We start from the raw sequence: 20346 nt of genomic DNA on the forward strand, positions 1-20346 counted from the left end.
CTGTCAGCAAGAAAGTGAATATATCCCACAATACTGAACTATTCCTTTTAAATAATTTTAGATCTATTGTTGGATTGATCGTAGGAACTGTAGATCTCATTAAAGTCATAGGACTTTCTAAGTACTTAAGTGAATTTCTACAGAGTTAAGTTCCCCTTGAGGCAAATTGTGATATTGGGCTATATAAATAATATTGACTAAGTTGTTTTCAATCATATTGCATTAGAATAAATGAAGGTAGCTGGGGTATTGCAATTTGTTTCCATTGCAATGCCCTTTCATCAAGCTTCATTGTAGGCCAAAGGAAAGAGGTTTGAGCACCATTGTGTAAGACTTCCCTGACATAGCCTTTGGTGCCAGAGGTTAAATCATCATACAGTATTTCTGTCTTTTTCCTTTATATTTGATTTCACCCTTGCTGACATTTGTCTTTCTCTGTGGGACTCATGTCAGCTGCTCAGTAAGTCTGTTCCCAAGAACTTAATGCAGACTTTGATGCAGACTGTGCAAATGAATTCAGTACTGCACACAAACATACAGCACACATACTTTGCCTTGAAACTAAACAGACACGTGACTTTGTGCGTAAACTGCCCAGGGCGTAGCGGCCCCACACAATAAGCATTGCTCATTCATCTTTTGTAAACACCTCCTGAAAGAGAAGTAATGAAAGACTAATCCGAAACAGGTTATTCTGACACATGAAAGAAGAAGAATAGCTGGTGTTAATCACCACTAATCTGCGCTTTGAAGCCAAATAAGGAGTAATCACTTTCAAATCAGGGCAGGAGTGTTGCAGTCTTCTGGGTAGTTGTGTAGGTGTATGCATGCATATACTTGAAGTGCACCAGGAAATATAGAAGCCTAGCAAAGCAGTGCTGCCTGTAATTAACCCAGTAAACTGTGTCCAAATATTTATAATTAAATATTTAAGTATCTGCTTTCTGGTAACATTGTGTGTTTGGATGATTTCTTGATTAGTTTAAGCCCCTATCATTACCCTCTGTCTTTCACAATATGATGAAGTGTACCCCCTCACATTTGAAATAATGAACAAGCCGATGGGTGGACGGACGCACACACAGACAGCTGACCACAAACAGACAGCCAGAACAAATTTGACCTATCATTTTCAGTCTGGGCAGTCCACTCCACTCCTGCCTGCAGTAGTTTTTCTGCTCCACGGCAGAAATCCATGTCAGGTTTTCCAGGCTGGCAGCCAGAGGAGAGGATCCGGAGGGCTGGAAGCGTGCAGCCTGGTTAAGTATTTGAATTATGTCATTGACGTCAGCACAGTCATAAACCTTGCAGCGGTCCATCCCTCAAGCTAACCCGTGCCAACACAGCTCCATGGTGCATTGTGAAGGAGCTGTCAAACAGGCCCTGATGAGGTGTGTGTATGTGTGTCTGTGTTTGTATAACTGTTGAAGCCTTTTGTTTTGATAGGTGAGGAGATTATGCCGCAGTTGTAAACTATGAAGAGACATAATCAGTAGTGAGGGTTGTTTGTGAGAGAGGACAAAGGCTGAGAATTTGGAAGAAATTTCGGTTTCGGGGTTGGACCTACTGTAAATGTCCTGCACACCACGGGCTCTCCAGAGATAACTTCCTTTAAACATCACACCACTCCTTCAATGCCATAATAAATTCTGTTTGTATTTTATTGAGGTTTCAAAATAAAACACCTTGCATATAACTTCTGTTATTGTGAGAAATGTTGGATCATAATCTGATAAAAGTTTGTAAGATCAGATGAGACTTTATTGATCCTTTATGGAGCGGCTAGGTTGGGTCCTGCAGTGAAAAAACGTAAACAGAATATACGGACACAAATATACCATAAAAATCTGCAGTATTAAAACAGTAGAAATGATAATTAATATAAAGTGGACAATAAAATACAATAGCAATGTCGCTTTATCTGCTTTTCTGCACATGACTGTTTGAAATATAAATATAAATCATATAAAATATTTATATAATGAAGATAAATCAATTAAACTTTGAAATTATTTATTTATTTATTATTTATTTGTATAGGGACAAGTATGTAGCAGAAATCAATGCCACGCACCACAGCATTTATAGCCTAAGGTAATTTGCAATGCCCGTCCCAAGATGGGCCTTTAAAATACATAAAACTCAACAACGGATACACAACAATATGTATGTACATTAAAAACACAGAACTACAGACAAAACAAACAGACATGAACTATAATAAAGTACCATAAAACAAGAAACACCAGATCATTCATGACTACATGACTGATGACAAAAACCGTTTCAGTTTGAGTTTAAAATGATCCCAGTCAGGATCCATTATACGAAAATGAGGAGGCAGATTCATTAATTTCCTGTATTTGAAGCAGTATACATGATGCAAATTACATTATCAAAGAGCAAAGTTTGTTTTACTCAAAGAGCGAACGGTGAGATTTGCTGTAGGCAAGTCACCGATCAAATTCAAGGTATTTACAGTTATAGTGTATTTCCCCACCAGGTGTGTAATGAGTTGACTGTTCACCTGTATAATAACTGCTTCTTGTTCTTTCTGATTGGACAAACATTTGGTGGAATTTTCTTTCTCTTTCTGTTTGTTTCCTCATACAAACCCCCTTTTTCCCCCTGTCTTGACTGGTGATTAAATTGACGCACGTTGGGGTGATACAAAGGTGACTCATGGCTCAGCCTCAGTGTCAGTCTGTCTCAGCTCCACGTGTAGAGCAAAGTCAAACACAAACATGTACGTGCACGTATCGGTGTTAAAGTGTGCGTTTCTTCCTTCATAATGTGGTGAGGTCAAGATGAGGAATGTGTGTTTGCGTACATGCCGATAGCCCAAAGCTGTTTACACTTTAACTGACGGCGATGACTCAAGTGTTTTTCATTGACCCTCTGTTGTAAGTGGCCCCATTATTTCCTGACAAGTCATATTAGTATGAATAAACAAGACCTAAGCCATATTAGTCACAGTGTTAAAAATCAACCTCACCACGAAAACTCAAATACTACTCAACTGTACGTGAAGCATGTGAAGTTGCTGCTGGTGGAAAGTAACTAATTACAGTTATTCAAGTACTTATTTTGTAACAATATATCTACTCTACTTTATTTCAGAGGGAAATATTATTCTATTGTCTTTCGAGTACATGTATTTGAAATAGTTACCAGTTACTTTGCAGGTTAAGATTTTACATACATGTGAAATATAATGCATTGTTATATATTTAACTACCCAGCAGGATATAAAGTAGGTGAAAGTAGATAGCAAAAAATAAAAATGATGTAATAATAATTCTGTGCAGTGAGTACTTTTACTTTGAATGCAGGACTTTTTATTGTAATTAAGTACTTTTTCCATTTTTGCTATTACCACTTTTACTGAAGTAAAAGGATTCGAATACTTCTTCCACCACAGGCTATAGCTTATCAGTAGGTGGTATGACGGATGAGGCAGTCCAGTTCTGCACACCAAGCTTCAGCCAGACAGCAAGGGAAACAGGTTCTGGGGGGTGGGTTGAGAGCACAGAGAGGGGCAGTGTGAGGTGGATGTGAGCGGAAGGTGTCTCGGGCGGGAATGGAGGTGGGGGGGGTGTTTGAGCTGCAGCCCTGGTCGTTGGTGCAGTTGATGGCTCTCACAGAGGCCGGTTTGTGGCCCTATAGGGGAGAGAGTTGGAGGGAAATGGGGGAGAGAGGGGAGGCAGACGGGGTCTGTCTGCACACTGAGGTCTGTTGTCCTCTCGGCAGCCTCCAGCATATGGCCAAAGCATTAGGACTCACCAAAGAAAAAAAATAGACATCCACTGAAAAAAACTGGCTGGAAAAGTACCTCGCGCTCTGTCTGGGAGCAGGTTTTTCAGACTGAAAGTGCGTCACGCCACCTTTGACTGGTGACATTGTGAAATGTCTGTCAGCCGATTTAGCACACCATACTTATGATCAACCAGAGGTGTTGATGGTTTCAGCAGGTCCCATCTCCTCCTACTGTGTGTGTGCGCACTTTACTGTGTTTTAATTACAACTTCAACTCAAACTTGATTATAACATGAGTCGAGAGAAGCGTGGCCCCAGGTCCAGCTGTTGTCATTTTTTAGGAAACAACAGATGAATATGTGAAGTTCTGCTTCAGTGATGTTGCTGTAGGGCAGTGGATTGAAGCCAGACACCAAACACCAGTAAACTTTTGTTCTGCAGTCTACATCTGCAGGTTTTTACAGCTGTCAGATTCTGGACTGTGTTTATGAATCCGCCGCCAGCTTCAAAATGACCTGAATCTCGGTCATACAGGCGGTGTGGATGAGCCAGGCCTTTGATGTTTCCCATCTTCCCTGTTAAAATGTCTAATGTCTCTATATGCCCTCATCGGAGAGGGTTCTTTGAATTCTCCAACTTGGAGCTGAAGTAGAGGAAAATTGGTCTGACCTGAGCTCTTGCTCATCTGAGGAGCCAGTGGCCTAATTTCTAAAAAACACAGTCAATGGTTGAAACTTGACTCTCCTCCTTGACTCACTGTCATCTTGTTGTTCTGATACCTTTCAATGGTAGGAGGTTTCCTCAGCTGCACATACATCGTCAGAGATTTCATTGAAGTTCTTTGTGGAACGCCGGTGGTTCAGAGTCTGTGCGCCATCACTGTGCTTTGAAGTACTTTGATCCACTATATTGACGTAAATTGGGGAGCAGCACGCTGGCTGTCCTGTTGTGCTAAGCATATGGGGTAAATTTCTTCCATGTGTGAAGCCCTATGAAGTAGAGATGAGTTTTTTCCATAGAAAAAGGAAGGTGGGGAGATCCAGATGCGTTCAACATTCACTCCCTCTGGGCAGAAATTTGTTGAATCAACATTCTCCCTGGTTTATCTGAGAATTATGCGTCTTAATTTGTTTCCTCTTGTTTTATCATCTCAGTGCATTTCTCATAAACCACTTTTTTTCCTTCTAAAACTTGTGCGCCTACCACATGTGAGTCATAGTTGCTAACGACAGAGCTTCATCGAATGACAGCTATGATTGTCCTCAGCAGTCACTCCGCCATTCAGTAATTCCGCTCCATGTTTTGTGTGAGTTCAGGGCCAAAGAGGAAGTGCTTTGGTTTCTTTGGCACACAGGGGGACCCTGGCCTGGCCTCCCCCCAATTCATGGAGTCAAAGTTTGCCTCTCGTGTTGCTTGTGCAAACACAGAGTTTGGTGTTTGATATAATTTTTTTTCCTCCCTCAGAGAGGTTCAGAGAGGAGAGAGCCAGTTTGTGAAGCATGGTGGTGTGGTGTGAGCTGCTGCTGCTGCTGCAGTTCAGCAGAGTACAGCCTTGAAGTGGTCTGCATGTTTCAGAAAGGAAGTCATGGGGAGTGGAGAGAGTTGGAGCGGTTGTCCTCTTCTACTTCTCCCCATAGTTTTAATATATTAGATACCATAGAGATGCATTTGTTTATTCCATATAATATAAAAGTATAAAAAAGCAAAGCCAGATGGGTCTGTTTCACCAAATGCCCCTCTTCAGGCAGTGGGTTTGTGTACTGTACCTGTAAGTAAACATAATTTGTATGTGTTTAAATGGGAGGGGGGTCACAGACACATCAACAGCAGGAGGCAGCAGACCGCCTGGTTTGCACGCGACTTGTTCAGTAGAGTGGTAGTGCGAGGGGGGGATAAACGAAGGAGAGAGCGCCTGAGAGGGGGCGGGGGAAGCAGACAGAGTGGGAGGGGGTTTGAAGAGTGCACGAGGGAAAGAGGGGGTACGGAGAGAAAGAGACTACAGAGAGAGAGTCGACAAACAGTAACTAAAGCCTCAGTGTGTCTGAGAGTACGACTTCCCTGAGTTTTCTGAGGTGGTGGAGCGTAACAAGATGAAGGAGCTCTGTGTACACACCTCCCCCTCTTCCCCTGCGTCTCCCGGATGTCCCGCGGGCCAGTCCTCCGTAAGATCAAGCCACTCAGGGACCCTCGGACCTCCACGCATGGTGTCAGGGGGCTCTGCTATGGACATGGATCCTCTTGGGCCTGATTACGTGTCCATGTGTCTTTTGGCAGATGAGTCCTACCAGAAGCTGGCTATGGAGACCATGGAGGAGCTGGACTGGTGTCTGGACCAGTTGGAGACCATCCAGACCTACCGCTCGGTCAGCGACATGGCCTCCAATAAGGTAGAATAATTAGCCTACATGTTATTTTTATTATTATTATTATATGTGTATGTGCACACAGTGCATGTGTGAAGTTGCAAAGTTACTCTTTGAGTTTGTACAAGCAATTTTTGAAATGCTTAATGAGTCCAAGAGTTCTGACGATTTTATCAACTCACATAGGAACCTTTAATCTCCAAATTTCACAGTTTTTATTATCACGGTATGCATTCTGTCAAATGCTGTCAGAATACTTGATATTGACGCTGAACTTGTTACTGTGTGACGACCTGACTGATTTGCACGCAGCTGTACAATTGGTCTTTTTTGCAGTGTGGTGGTCAATTTGCACACTCGAGTAAAATGTAAATTGCTGAGTGTTTGCTTTGCATACATGACCACTGAGTTCCTGTTATCTTAGAATAGCATGAATGTCTGTGTTCCATGGAAAGTGTTGTTCTGCTTCAGTTTCCTCACCTTAGTTAAATTACCTGGGACACATGGCGTGTTATACAACTGGGCTGAGCTGCAGATGTACATGTATGATTTAAACAGCGCACAGATGCTTTTGTCATTCCCTTTAGTGTGGTGTGGATGTTGGCTCTGTTGTAATGTTGAGCTCAGTGGGGTCCACTTGGTCCACTTTCTCAAGTGACGTCATCACAAAAGGGCACATTGAACTGACAGACGTCGGTTTGTCCAGGCTGTAGTTTTAAGATTAACAGAGAAAATTAAGACTTGTTAGAGGAAGGTTCACACTAGCTTTAAAGGTACACTCAACTGTCCTTCAACCTTATCTTATTCAAAAGGAGTAATGACAGATTCTTTGTGCTGTGTCCTCATTGCTCTCTGTATTGGTGAGGCCAACGGTTCAAAGCACTCCATTTATTCTCCTTTATATTAATATTCTTCCACCAGCTTTGGAGCAGGCAAGGTCACCTCTACTGTATGTCTCCTTTTAAACAAGAAAGTAGTGCAACATAACTGCTGATGTTTTATGCTAAAGTTTGTCGTAGATTTCCGAATTGTGTCTGACCATTAACTGCATTGCCATACGTTCTGCATAATAATAGAATGAAATGTAAATGACTTGAAGTTAGCCAATATTGAGTTTATTCGAAAGATTTTCTCTAAAAAAGAAAAAGAATGAAATAAGTGGAGCATACCTCTAAGGTTACAACATACACCATGAAAACATCTAGTGCAGTATTTTGTGTAATATGTAGAACCTTAACAAACTTCAATTTCAATACTAGGTTATTGAAATTCATTTTATAAACCAGACTAAGTGTCTACAGCCATGTTAGCGGTCTGTGAGGCACAGCGATGCTTTGAGCTAAATGCCAAAGTTAGCACGTTACCATACTCATGTTTAGCAGTTTCAATGTTTACAATATTCACCATATTAGTTTAGCGTGTTAGCATGCTAACATTTGCTAATAAGCAAATAAGTGCAGCTGAGCCTGACGGGAATGTCATTGGCTTTGCAGATATTTAGTTATTTATCAAAGTTTGGACAAATTAAAAATTTGATCTGCACGATATGGAGGGGTCACCAAAGTTATTGCATTTATCCTGAGAGGGACATGAGTGTCTGTACTAAATTTCATGGCAATCCATCAAATACTTGGACAAGAATTTTACTAAAAAACTAATAAACAAATAGACATTGCCACCCCTAGAGAACCCAGCTGGCATGGCTAAAAAGATAAAGAATACATTCTCATCAATTGGCATGACAAATAAGATAAATCCAACATGTTATTTAAAACACTTTTCAAGTCATCTCACTGTTCTGGTTTAAGTGAGTCTAAATCAACACATTGTGGGACTTCTAGACTTCACAAAGCAGCTATTTAGAACTAATTACTTCCCTTTGCTTTGATGCACATAAACGTTTTTCCGCGTGTATTTCATCTGTGTAGAGCTCAACCAAATTACTATACAGTGCACAGTATTACTCAACCCCCACACAGACAGTGGAGACTGTATGGCGGCGTCAGATTATAAACACCCAGGGTGGTGTTGTCCATTTCCGTCTGTATTCTACACTGTGGTCTGAGGGAGGATTGGGATGGGGAGGGGTTGTTGTCAGACCGTGACGGGTGACCGTGACACCAGTTTCCTGTCTCTTTATTTCCCGTGCCCCCTGCTGCCCCCGCTCCTCTGCTCCCTGGTTACCAGACGACAATAGCAGCGCTTTGACCATGCAGCCAGGTTGAGACTTTACTGACAACCGCGTCACTGGGACTGTCGAGACAATGAGCAGGCCCTGCAGGCGCGCAGCAGCCCAGCCGCTTGGTCAGGCAGGCCGGGTACATTTTTTGCTGTGAGTCAGAGTCTTCCCAGTATGACCCAGTAGCACCACAATGCATTGTTGACCAATGCTGTTTTTGAAAGAGCGGAGGTCAGCAGTATAAGATGTTACAGTTTTGATTTGTCAGTGTGCTGGATTGTTGTGCAATTGTACAGGGATGGAAAGAAATCATTTATTGGCCCATTCACGTTTTATTGCAAAATTGGTGTCAGTTCATTATTGCACCATTAATGCAGCATCTGCAGGCTTTTGCTCCTTCACAGCATTTATATGACGTGATGTTTGACAAAGAGCCCGTTTCTTTTTTGGAACCAGAGAGGATGTAATTGAACCCGCGATTAAACCCAGGGTGTCTCAACTTTCAGTGTCCAAGGGCACAGGTGTATCCGGGGCTACGGGACCACACACCCTGCTGACCGCCAGCCTGGTCGCTGTGACCTCAGAGCGGGGAGCTGCTCCCTTGCCCCTCACTATCATTAGCCTTGCCACACTTCCATGCTGATGCCGGTGACGGCCTTGGACAAACACTGCCATCTGAATCCAGTTAGAGGAGTGTAGCGCTTTGCGGGCTAGCGTGCAAGCAAGCCCCCGAGCAGAGCGCGAGCGAGTAGGAAACTTTAACTCACGTGTGGTCACTTCAACTTTAAAGCACCGCCGTCTTCAGAGGGGAAAAAATGACAAAATTATTGAAACAGATGTAGTGGTGGGTCTGTAGCTGCAGCAGGGGTAATGGACATTAAATTACAGTGTGATTCCATTTGACTGAAAGGGCGGTGAGGGGATCAGCCAAGCTGCAGTAGTGATTATACTGCTTAATTGTAATTAAAAAGTTTTACCTCTGTAATCTTCTGTTATCATGGAAAATGAGCCAGAATGAGGAAGGTAAATATGAAACCTGGTTTCACTGTAACCCGATTCTTACCTAGTTTTGATCCACACCCTCTAGGAAATGTGTCTTTCTAATGTTACTAAACTGTGAAAACTTGCTAGGCATAATCCACTGTGTGTTGACACTGTAAACAGCCACACACTGGACAGAGGCAGCATTGGATCACTCCGGGCTTTGTCAGATTGCGCAGGCAAGGTAATATATGAATGTGATGCAATATGATGTCAAGCTGTTGCTGTGCAATCCCATTTCCATGTCTACTCCGTTTCAGTCAAGGTCAAAGTGTGCTGTAAGAACTGAGCCAGCTTTTTAAGATTTTTTCCCCAAATACATATGTGTCATCTGTGGCTTTCCTCTACAATACGTCAGCATGGCTATTTATTTTGTTATCTAGGCTTGTTATCTGGGACTTTTCAGTGATGAGCTCAGGTATGTTAGTTGTTTGGTGCCTGAGGCCATGTTATGAAGCAGGATGTCTACCAGTAAATGACCTCAGTGAATTACTCTATCAAGTAAAAGGGAAGTAGGTGGGGACACATGCTCGGGCCTGTGTTGGAGGGAGGAGCCACCAATCTCTTGTTAGGCTGTGTAGGCCAGTCAGGCAGGAAACATATAGCGATAAAGCTGACTTGACTGACTCCACTTTAGAAAAGAGAATAGAGGGAGGAAGCAGGCAGATTCTCGGACGCACTCAACAGAGTTGTTGCTCGTGGAACTTTACAGGATTTCTTTCGGGTTGTTTTGGTTTTTGTTAAGTGACAATGGGACTATGTTGTTCTGAAAAGCAGAAGAAAAACTTTGGGATGCCTACAAGTTGGAAAAAGGTGAGTTCGTTTTGGAGCCGTGGAGTGTGGTCTGCCATATGGAGAGTGTGATTTAAGCAAGAATAGATTAATTGATTTGATCCAAGGTAATTCATGTCTTTAGAGAACATGATTAAGTATTGAATTTAGTTTTTTTACTCATTACATTGAGATGTTCCTGTCTTGTTTGTGCTGGTTTGTTTTAGGATTCAGGCCAGTAAGACAAAACCAGAGGTGTGGTGGCATATTTGGATTAAAAACCTTTTTAACACTTTCTTTGCTCATTTCAAAAAAAGTTCAGGTATTAATAGTGTCTTGGCTTAATCATTTACATTGCTATTTTGCGAGACAATGACTCCGGTGTGCACCTAATTTGAATATTCAAACTTTACGAGGCATCAGCTCATCATCTTCTGAGAGCTAACCACAAGTTTATGTAACTTCTCCACGTTACCCAAGACAAGGGTTTGCTCTGACTGTGGGCACTCATTGCTAACGTAAAAGGACGTATGAGTTAACGCCACACGTTGAGTAATCTATTCTCCTGGACACACTCATAGACCTGTCACCATGCCGTGAGCGTATGCTGTGTGTCTGAGCTGAACTGCATGACCCTGTGTGACTGACATGTGGCTCTGTGCCTGATTCATTTCCTAGAGGTCACACAAATCCACACTGTTCCACTGCTTTCAAGAATCAATTACAAGTTCCCTTTGAATGGAATAAAGCCTTCTGATTCCAAGCTCAATTTTTTGTCCTTACGAGCTCTCTTTGATTTTTATGGACTGCCTCTGGCAGTCTGGGTTTTGAGTGCAGCCAACTCTTTGAAAGTGGTATTCAAGTTTCACAGTCAAGTAGATGTTAGCTGTCTGCTTGACAGCTATTAGACAGCTGTTGAGACCAGAGAGAGTCTGGTTCAGTATGAAGAGAAAAGACCCCATTGTAAGAAATAAAAAAAGCCCTGGCAAAAGGCATAATCATGGCTGGTTTTTTTTCTCATAGTGTTTGAAGACATTATAAAAACAGGAAATTGCAATCACACATTCAGGAAAAATAATTGATTTCACAATTATTCCACTGTATTCATTATAAAGATTAGGATGTGGTTTTGCATCAGTGCTTCTCTCTCAGTTGTGTCTGTGCTCGTGTGTTTTTACAAAGTCTAGCCTTGTTGTGTCTATCTAGAGCATCTCTGCCATAGATTGTGTGTTGAATGTGTGATTGTAATGTGATGCTATGTGTTTAGAGTGGGGACCACCGTGAGAACGATGGAGGGGACCACGTGACTCTGTTGCCATGGCGTTCAGGTTGTCGTGCAATTGGTGGTACACTGGTGGGCGGCAGACTGAAAACTCTCTCATCTGTTGGTCTCCCTTTGTCTCTGTTTGTGTCTTTTTTAATATAGAAAACTGCTGCAGTGACACAGGGAACGCACTGAAATTGAGAACAAGAACAGATCTTTAGAATTTACTGTAATGATTATGGACTGAAGTGTGCACAGCAGCTTATGGTTCTACTCCTACAATGCACAAAAAACGAATCCAGTCTGGTAAATTAATACCCAGCTTCTCCTCACCCATGTGATAAACACTCTGGTGCTTTGAAGCCTCACATTGCGCAGTATGCGTTGGATCTGTTCTGCATTACTGAGCAGAGGGAGCTGATCGAGAAGGCGGGGGGGGGGGGGGGGGGGGGGGGGGGGGGGGGTTAAAGAGACAGTGGGAGTGAGAGAGAACGAGAGACATAGAAAGAGAGAGGAAGATGTGGGGGGGATTCTCCAAACTCCCATTTTCTGCAGTGCTGTGCATGGCTCAATGTTTAGCAAGGGTGGGAGGCGAAGAGAGAGAGACTCCATCAGCCTGTCTGCCACAGGGGACTCTACAGCTAGAGCGCGCCAACCCTCCCCACCAGCCCCCCATCTCTGCCTTTCTCCGTCCCTCTTTTCCTGTCTGTCTCCGTCTTAGAGCCTGCCCTTCCTCCCTGCCTTGCTCAATCTGGGCTTGGGAAGGCTGGATTCCCCCTCCCTGCACTGGATAACGTTTGGATGGTGTCAGGAGGAGAAGGAGGTTTAGAGAGACAGACGGAGGCTGCGAGAACCAGAGAGAAGGAGAGGAAATATTGATTGCATCCAGGGGGATTCCATCACTCTCGCCAGCAGCTTGCGATTCTGGAAAACAGTGGCTGACGCTATGAGGAGGCGCATTTGGCTGGGGATGTAGGGGTCTGCCACAGCCCCTCTCTGGAGAGTTCAGCTGGGGCGGTTTTACCATAGTCGACCGTTGTACGGTGGGGATTTGGTGATTCGCTTTGAGCTTCAGGTTGCAGGGCTGAGCTCAGCCTTGGGGGTCCACCTAGAGAGGAGCGTACAGGGCTTCTGCTGGGGAGCGCCAGGGGCTCAGCACAGCTCAGCACCATGCCTGAGGCCAACTACCTGTTCTCTGTGTCCTGGGGATACATCAAGGTGTGTCCCAAAGGAGATTTGACATAGATGGGACTGTGTGTGTGTGTGGGTGTCCATGCACATACTGTATATTCACGTCTTTTCACTGCAGCTGGTGGAATGTCTCCGATTTCCCACATTGACTTTGTTATGTTTTGATTACACACTTATTTTGTGTTTGATTGGATTAGACTGACTGTTAGCAGGCTCTATCTCAGTGGTGGCACGCACTGAGAAAAACTGGCGCATTTTGTTTCCCTGGAAAAATGCAGCATAAACATAATGACACTGTATTTTGTATATTATGCACTGCGTTTGGTTTGCTGAAATGCTCAGCAGTCGAGTGTCTTAATGGCTAACTCAAACCAGCACCAACAAGACATAAACACAGACCTTATATGGCGCATTAAAAAAACAGAGGCCATGTTCTCATGGGAGATAATCCAGTGGAAAATAACAGGAAATGCTTTATTCCTCTGCTCGGAAACAGCAGTAAAATGATGTAATGTATTTACTTGTATAAATCATTTAACCTTATGTATTTTTTTTATTTATCTCTGTGCCTCCAGTTCAAGAGGATGCTGAACCGGGAGCTGAGCCACCTGTCTGAGATGAGCCGCTCAGGCAACCAAGTGTCAGAGTACATATCCAACACCTTCCTAGGTAAGCACTGCAGCACATATTCACACACAAATAACCACACACATTCACACAAGTATGCATTGTGCCAACACGAAATGTGCTGTGTGCACAGCTGCATTGTCAGACTTTAATGAGCAGACATCCTTCAGGATGACTATATTATTTTATATATAGTCTATATGTGGCAAAGGTTGTGAGGTTTCCCAAAGCATGTGCTAAGTAGTTGGTCTGCTCCACTGCTCTCAAACCAGTCTGATCTGGTCTGGAGGGGAGAGACAGAGAGTCCCCTCACTCTGACTGCAGAGAGACTTAGAGGGAGGATGAGGATGGGAGGGGTGTTGTACTCAGGGAAGACTTCCCTCTGGAGAGATCAGGGGCAATGGGGGGAGAGGGGGGGTTGTCCATCAGGTCCAGATAGACACTGCATTATTCATCAGGAGGCAGTGTTTCCTTGTCTCTGAAAAGCCCGGCAGTGTTCTGTGACTCACGGCCAGCCAGCCAGTCTGCCCCTCAGGTTTTCCACCTTCCTATCCAGCTCACCACCAGCATACACCCAGGCAGCCAGCTTATCAGGGCTGTTGGCAGACTGATGTTCTGCTCTTGCTAGTAAACACACCTCCGCCTTCTCGCCTCGGAGGAGCAAACCCTAAAAGGGAAGAGAGGCGATGGATGCACAGTAAAGAAACTACCCAACAATACAAGTGGTGCAGTGGTAGAGATTTCCTGCATGATAGAGCTGCTTTGGGGAGAAGAGACAAACACAGGAGCGTAGAGAGAAACTTATCTTTGAAGCTTGGTGGTTTTGTTGTCGTCTGCATTGCAGCTAGCACCTGTCAGGTGCAGTGAGATCATTTTCCTCCTGTGCTTTGTGAAGGATGCGATATTTCTTTCTTGCTGCGGTGTGTGTGGTGCACATATACAGAGCTGGGGGGGGGGGGCTGTCTGCAGTCGCACACATCCACAATGTCAACTGCGCAGAGCATGTGAGAATCTCCCTCAGCCGACAGACAGACTGGATCACATGCCCCCAAAACAAACCCGCATACTAAAAAGTCCGTCCTCCCCTAAACATTTCAGCTTAATATGAGCCAGACTTTCCACGATTCTGTGGATTGTTTTAACAACACGGCTCAGTTTCTCAGAATGCACGGGCCACTGGAGCATTGTCAGCTTTCATAACATCTCATGAGCACTTCTGGACCTTTTGTCATTATGCCGCTCTTATCATCTTCATATATAAATACTTTTTTTTATTGAAGTTTAATTTTATTTTTTTCGCTGTCAAGAGAGATGTATTTTTAAATAAAGTTAAGTAAACTGTAACTGAAGGATTTCTTACTAATTAAACAACTGTCAGTGCAGCTTTAACGTGTTGTCACGTAGGTGTGAGAAGTGAACTCTCTCCCCGTGTTAATTTTGTTCACTCAGTACAGTGGCAACACAAGCCAGGGTGCTTATACAACAGTGAGTTTTTGCCTCTGGAGTAACTGAAAACCATTTTGTTTTTCTTCTTATTTCTCCCGTCCTCTTTTTGTGTCTTCAACTTCTCCAGACAAGCAGAATGAGTTGGAGCTTCCGTGTCCAGTTCCTAAGTCGAGGGAAAGGAAGAGGAGGCAGGGCCATCATCATCATCATCATCAGCAGCAGCAGCAGCAGCAGCAGCAACAGCAGGGTGGGATGATGACTCAGATCAGTGGGGTGAGGAAGGTCAGCCACACGCCCAGCATTTCTGGAAGCACCGCCAATCGTTTCGGGGTCAAGACGGACCAGGAGGAACTGCTGTCGAAGGTAAGTGATGGACATATTAGACAGCAACAAAAAACAAACATGAAAATTGTGTGATTGGCTGAGACACTTACCTTTTCTACTCTCTGATAGGACCTGGAGGACATCAACAAATGGGGTCTGAATATCTTCAGAGTGGCCGAGCACTCCCATAACCGACCGCTCACATGCATCATGTACACCATCCTTCAGGTCAGTGCCTCTTCATCCTCCTCATCTTCCACCTCCTCGTCAAGTCAGATAGAGCTCATAAAAAAGAAAAAACGCGTGAAAGCGTTCATACATACACACGTCATCAGCGTGTACAGTATGTTCTCTGTCGCGTTCAGCAGTATCACTACAGGAACATCTGCTAGAGGGACAGGAGCAGTTGAAATTGATTTGTAGCTGTGAATCATCCTGGCAGGAGAGCAATTTGTTTTCATTTCCAGCCTTTTTCTGTAGTACGTGATTCACAAGTTGCCAAATATGGTTTCCAAATTGATTTTAAGGTCAGGTCACTACTCTGCCGGTGATTACGTCTACTGTAAGTGCAGCTAACGCGCTGTAACATCTTCAGTAAAGGAACAGCTCCTTGTTTTCCTCTTTTTCTTCCTCTTTGTCACATGCAGGAGCGAGACCTGATGAGGACGTTCAAGATTCCAACGGACACCTTTGTGACGTTCATGCTGACCCTGGAGGGCCACTATCACTCGGACGTGGCCTACCACAACAGCCTACACGCCGCTGACGTAGCCCAGTCCACACATATCCTCCTGTCCACTCCCGCACTGGATGTAAGTCACTTTTTTTGATAGTGACCCTGCAGAGTTTCACTACTTTTAGTAACAAAGTACTTTTCTTTTCTTTTATTAGTTGTTAAATTGGTCTTAAGTTAAGTTCTGGTCATTGACATGTGACACCATTACAGTGTTGCACCATCGCCCACACCTTTTTCTCAAGATGTTTATTATGGCTTAATGATGTTACTGGCATTACCGTCACCAATACTGGCATGCCCCTGAAACTGCATGCCGGAGAGGATGACACAATGGAGGGATCGTCCTCAAACAATTGTCTTAATACCTTACCTTGTTTGGCCAGTTTATTGACTGCAAAGTTTTTTTCTTTCTTCTTCTTCCTTCTCTTCAAATGCAGGCGGTCTTCACAGATCTGGAGATCTTGGCAGCCATTTTTGCCGCAGCCATTCACGACGTGGACCACCCAGGAGTGTCAAACCAGTTCCTCATCAACACCAGTAAGTCAAGTCAAACTGTCAAAAAACACCATTTTATTTAGTCTACATTTACAAAACAGGCAGACATATTTGTGTGGTTTAATGGCATCTGTCTCCAAAGGCAACAATGTTGGTTTTTAGGGACATTGCATGGTTACCATAGTTACCTGACCTGAGTTTAAAAAGCTGGAGCTCCATTTAATTTCCCTCTTCCTGTCATTTTCTCCCTCCCTCCGCTGCCTTTAGACTCCGAGCTGGCTCTGATGTACAATGATGAGTCAGTGCTGGAGAACCACCACCTGGCCGTGGGCTTCAAGCTGCTGCAGGAAGACAACTGCGACATCTTCCAAAACCTCACCAAGAAGCAGAGGCAGACACTCCGGAGGATGGTCATAGACATGGTGAGGAAACGTCTCCGTGTCTGTCTAAAGCCTTCAGGCCAGTTTCAGCTTTCAGACGAATACCTCAACTACTTTATTGCTTCCTTCCTAAATCATTTCTTACATCATTCTCTGTGCCTGTCTTTCGTCCAGGTATTGGCGACCGACATGTCTAAACACATGAGCCTGCTGGCTGATCTGAAGACGATGGTGGAAACCAAGAAAGTGACCAGCTCCGGAGTCCTGCTGCTGGACAACTACACAGACAGGATGCAGGTAAGAGGCACGCTTGTACACACACAGGATGCAGACAGTCTGGTACACAACAAAGAGCTGCAAGATGTTGATTCTTATTTTTTTCTATTTTCCGCAGGTTTTGCGTAATATGGTTCACTGTGCGGACCTGAGCAACCCCACCAAACCTCTGGATCTGTACCGCCAGTGGACAGACAGGATCATGGATGAGTTCTTCCACCAGGGAGACAGAGAGAGGGAGAGGGGGATGGAGATCAGTCCGATGTGCGACAAACACACCGCTTCAGTGGAGAGAACGCAGGTAGAGAGCGCGCACACACATCCGGCTCCAAAAGCAGAGAGTTAACGTTGTTATTTTTTTATTTTTACTGACACCACCCCTTGTTATCTCTGATAGGTTGGCTTCATCGATTACATCGTCCACCCTCTGTGGGAGACGTGGGCCGACCTGGTCCACCCCGACGCCCAGGACATTCTGGACACACTGGAGGACAACAGGAACTGGTACCAGAGCATGATCCCCCAGAGTCCCTCCCCTCCCTTCTACACCAGCGACGGGGAGGGCGGCCCACATGGGGAGGTGGAGGAGGGACCTGTGGCAAGTAAATTTCAATTTGAACTGACGCTGGATGATCAAGATGGACAGGATGGAGACAGTGAGAGCGGGATGATGGAGACAGCTGACGGTGTGACACTCAGAGACCACCCCTCTGATCAGGATGGGGTAGAAATGGCGACGCGCGACGTCTCCCCAGCAGAAACATAGCTGAGCAGATGGCGTTCTTGGAGTGCAGCAGGTTCTGCTGTTTTGTCTGAATTCATTTAATTGCAGTGGAGCAATCCTGCAATCTGGCTCTTTGGAGCTGCCTGGCAAAGAGGGCCTGACTGAATGTGGGGCACCCCTGCAAACGAGGCTTGGAAACCCTGTGGCAGCTTGTTTCCCCCTAGAAAGGAGCTGGAAGAGTGTAAAGAAGGGACTTCTGTCGGACTGCAGGGGCAGGGCTGAATCCTGGTTCTCACAGACAAAGAGGTGAAGTGGATGATATGTATCCATATACTGGGACTAGTACAAATTCCAAACTTGCACTTCAGGACCTTTTTTTAATGTTCATTTAGATTTGTTGTGTTGCCACCTGGTGAAGTGTCCAACCAAAACTACTGGTCAGCAAGTTATTTGTAACCAAATTGTTGCTTTTTTTTCTAACACTTGTCTAAAAAAAAGAAGAAAACAAGTTGTGTGCCTTTTTTTAACAACCGTGTCTTTTTGTAAGTGTTTTTATAATTTATTGAACACATTCATGTAGCTGTAAAATGTGTCAGATTTTCTACAGAAAGGACACATTTGTCTCACACAGTCTTCCTAATGTTCTGGCAATAGTATTAGCTTGTTGTCACAAAAGCGTCCAGTGGATGTATTTCTGAAATCAGTTGACTTCCCAGCACAATTTGCACTTTGTGGCATAGAGAGTGTGGAAAACATGATAGTAAACATGTTAAACCAAAATAATAATTTAATTTGATTTATTCAATGATTTTTTTTCTTCTCCCAATCAACCCAACTGGAAATTTTGTATTTTTGAGTCCAAAAACATCTTAAAAAAAAAAAAAACTCCAAAGATCCTGTAAAGAAAGCACTTTGATGATTTCACTGCCACCTTTTTGAAAAGAGTCACTAGTGTAGCAAGTCAAACTTCCAACCAGAAGCCAAATTGATTCCCATGAAAGCCAATTATCACTTTGATTATAATGAATTGAGGTTGAAAATCTCCTCACCTTGTATTGTGTTGTGCAGTTAGGGAAATCTGTTTCCACCTTGTAATTCCCCTGTTTCATTAGCTCGCACACACACACCTGTTGTGGTTAACAGCATTCCATTCTCGTGAATACGTGACTCACTCTGAACTCTGAATGACTTTGAGACTGTGCGCTCATTTAAAAAGACACCTGTTGGCGAGAGAGTCATTGTATCTTGTAGTTTTTATTCCAGCACTTTGAATATGTCGACAGTTCCGCAGCTGGTTGCTGATCTGTCCAACACTACCTTAAAGGTACCACGTTGTAAGGTGCAACCTTCAGAAGAATATCGTGTCATGATATTTCCTGTGTGTGTGTGTGTGTGTGTGTGTGTGTGTGTGTGTGTGTGTGTGTGTGTGTGTGTGTGTGTGTGTGTGTGTGTGTGTGTGTGTGTGTGTGTGTGTGTGTGTGTGTGTGTGTGTGTGTGTGTGTGTGTGTGTGTGTGTGTGTGTGGTCACAGAGTTGCACAACCTTGTTGCACCCAGCTGTGTTGTAGTGACCCTTCAGCTGTTTGTAACAGTGTATTTATTATCTTATTCTTGTATATGATAATATTGATATTGATTGTTAATATTCCTTGTATATTTGTTATTATTTATATGCACTACCACGTGTCAAATCACAGTTTGACTGAACTTGTCCGGTGGTTCTGATTTTATTGTGTTTAGCAAGCTGTTTTTGCTACAAGACCATAACGTGAAAAGTTATGCCGATCAATTTTGACAATTTGAAATGTACGTTTGGTTTGAAATTCCAGTCCGAAACCTTTGTACAGTCTGAAGCAACAGCGCCTCACGTGAGGGGCAGAAGAAGAAGTCTGGCTTTTTGTTTTTGTCTTAAGTTCCAGGCGGATGATGAAGGCTGGATATTTACTGCAGTATATTGTGTACGGTGACGGGTCATTGTACGGCTAAAGGAATATTTGCTGAAATATATGACGTTGTTTCAAATATATTTTTTCAGTGTTTTCCTCACAATATATGGTCAAATGGTGTATGTTGTGCTCAACAAATGTTTTCTATCAGATTATTAAAATGGGCATGTATTACAGAATGTTTTGGTCTGTGTGTTACTGGATATTAAATATTTTTGACCTACTTATGACTCATGACTAAAAGGCTGCCAGGAATATTTCCCTCAGCCATATTCAGGTGCACAACACAAGTTAAATCAATCATGAGAGCCACATTCACCAACATGATCCCGCGATTACAATATATCAACTGATGTGGTTTTGTCCGGGAGGGGGGGCAGCCTGGTGGAAGTGACTGACGGAGGAAAACAACTCTGTCTTTAGTCACTTCCCTGCAGTGACACCAGTGACACGGCTTCCCTCTGATTTGAGCTCAGTGACTGCTGGACACTGAGCCAGCAATGTAAACAGGAAGGGTAGCGATAGTGATGCTATGCGCCGGGCCCTCAGGGCATTCACTCTCCCATGGCCGTGAGCACCTTGACCCCGAACAGATAAGCATCGGGAATACGTGATCAACTGGAGGGCCGTGAGATGACTTCTACAGATTTCACTTTCTGAGTACGTTCAGCAGAACAGAGGAGGGAAGACTTAACCAGAGACATTGACTGATGTAATCTCACCTTCACGACGCTCAGCAGCTCTCCTGACAATGTGCCATTTTACTGTGTTTGTGGCCTCTTTAGGGTTGAGAGGTGGATGAGTGGTTGGAAAGTAACCCAGTGCATTT

At 43.9% G+C, this 20346-nt stretch overlaps 1 protein-coding gene across 1 annotated transcript in view; it reads left to right on the forward strand.

The window, feature by feature from the left end:
- LOC139297038 (3',5'-cyclic-AMP phosphodiesterase 4B-like) overlaps positions 1–19696 on the forward strand; it is a 34560-nt gene extending 14864 nt beyond the window's left edge. Inside the window, exons 7-16 of the mRNA XM_070919621.1 lie at positions 6031–6143; positions 13141–13234; positions 14766–15001; positions 15092–15190; positions 15610–15774; positions 16136–16235; positions 16461–16615; positions 16748–16870; positions 16968–17150; positions 17247–19696. Of these exons, the coding sequence (XP_070775722.1) occupies positions 6031–6143; positions 13141–13234; positions 14766–15001; positions 15092–15190; positions 15610–15774; positions 16136–16235; positions 16461–16615; positions 16748–16870; positions 16968–17150; positions 17247–17615 (1637 nt within the window). The 3' untranslated portion in view covers positions 17616–19696. The remainder of the gene's footprint in view (positions 1–6030; positions 6144–13140; positions 13235–14765; positions 15002–15091; positions 15191–15609; positions 15775–16135; positions 16236–16460; positions 16616–16747; positions 16871–16967; positions 17151–17246) is intronic.
- Positions 19697–20346: the final 650 nt, after the last annotated feature.

The sequence above is a fragment of the Enoplosus armatus genome, chromosome 14 (assembly GCF_043641665.1).
Source record: "Enoplosus armatus isolate fEnoArm2 chromosome 14, fEnoArm2.hap1, whole genome shotgun sequence".
Taxonomy (NCBI): domain Eukaryota; kingdom Metazoa; phylum Chordata; class Actinopteri; order Centrarchiformes; family Enoplosidae; genus Enoplosus; species Enoplosus armatus.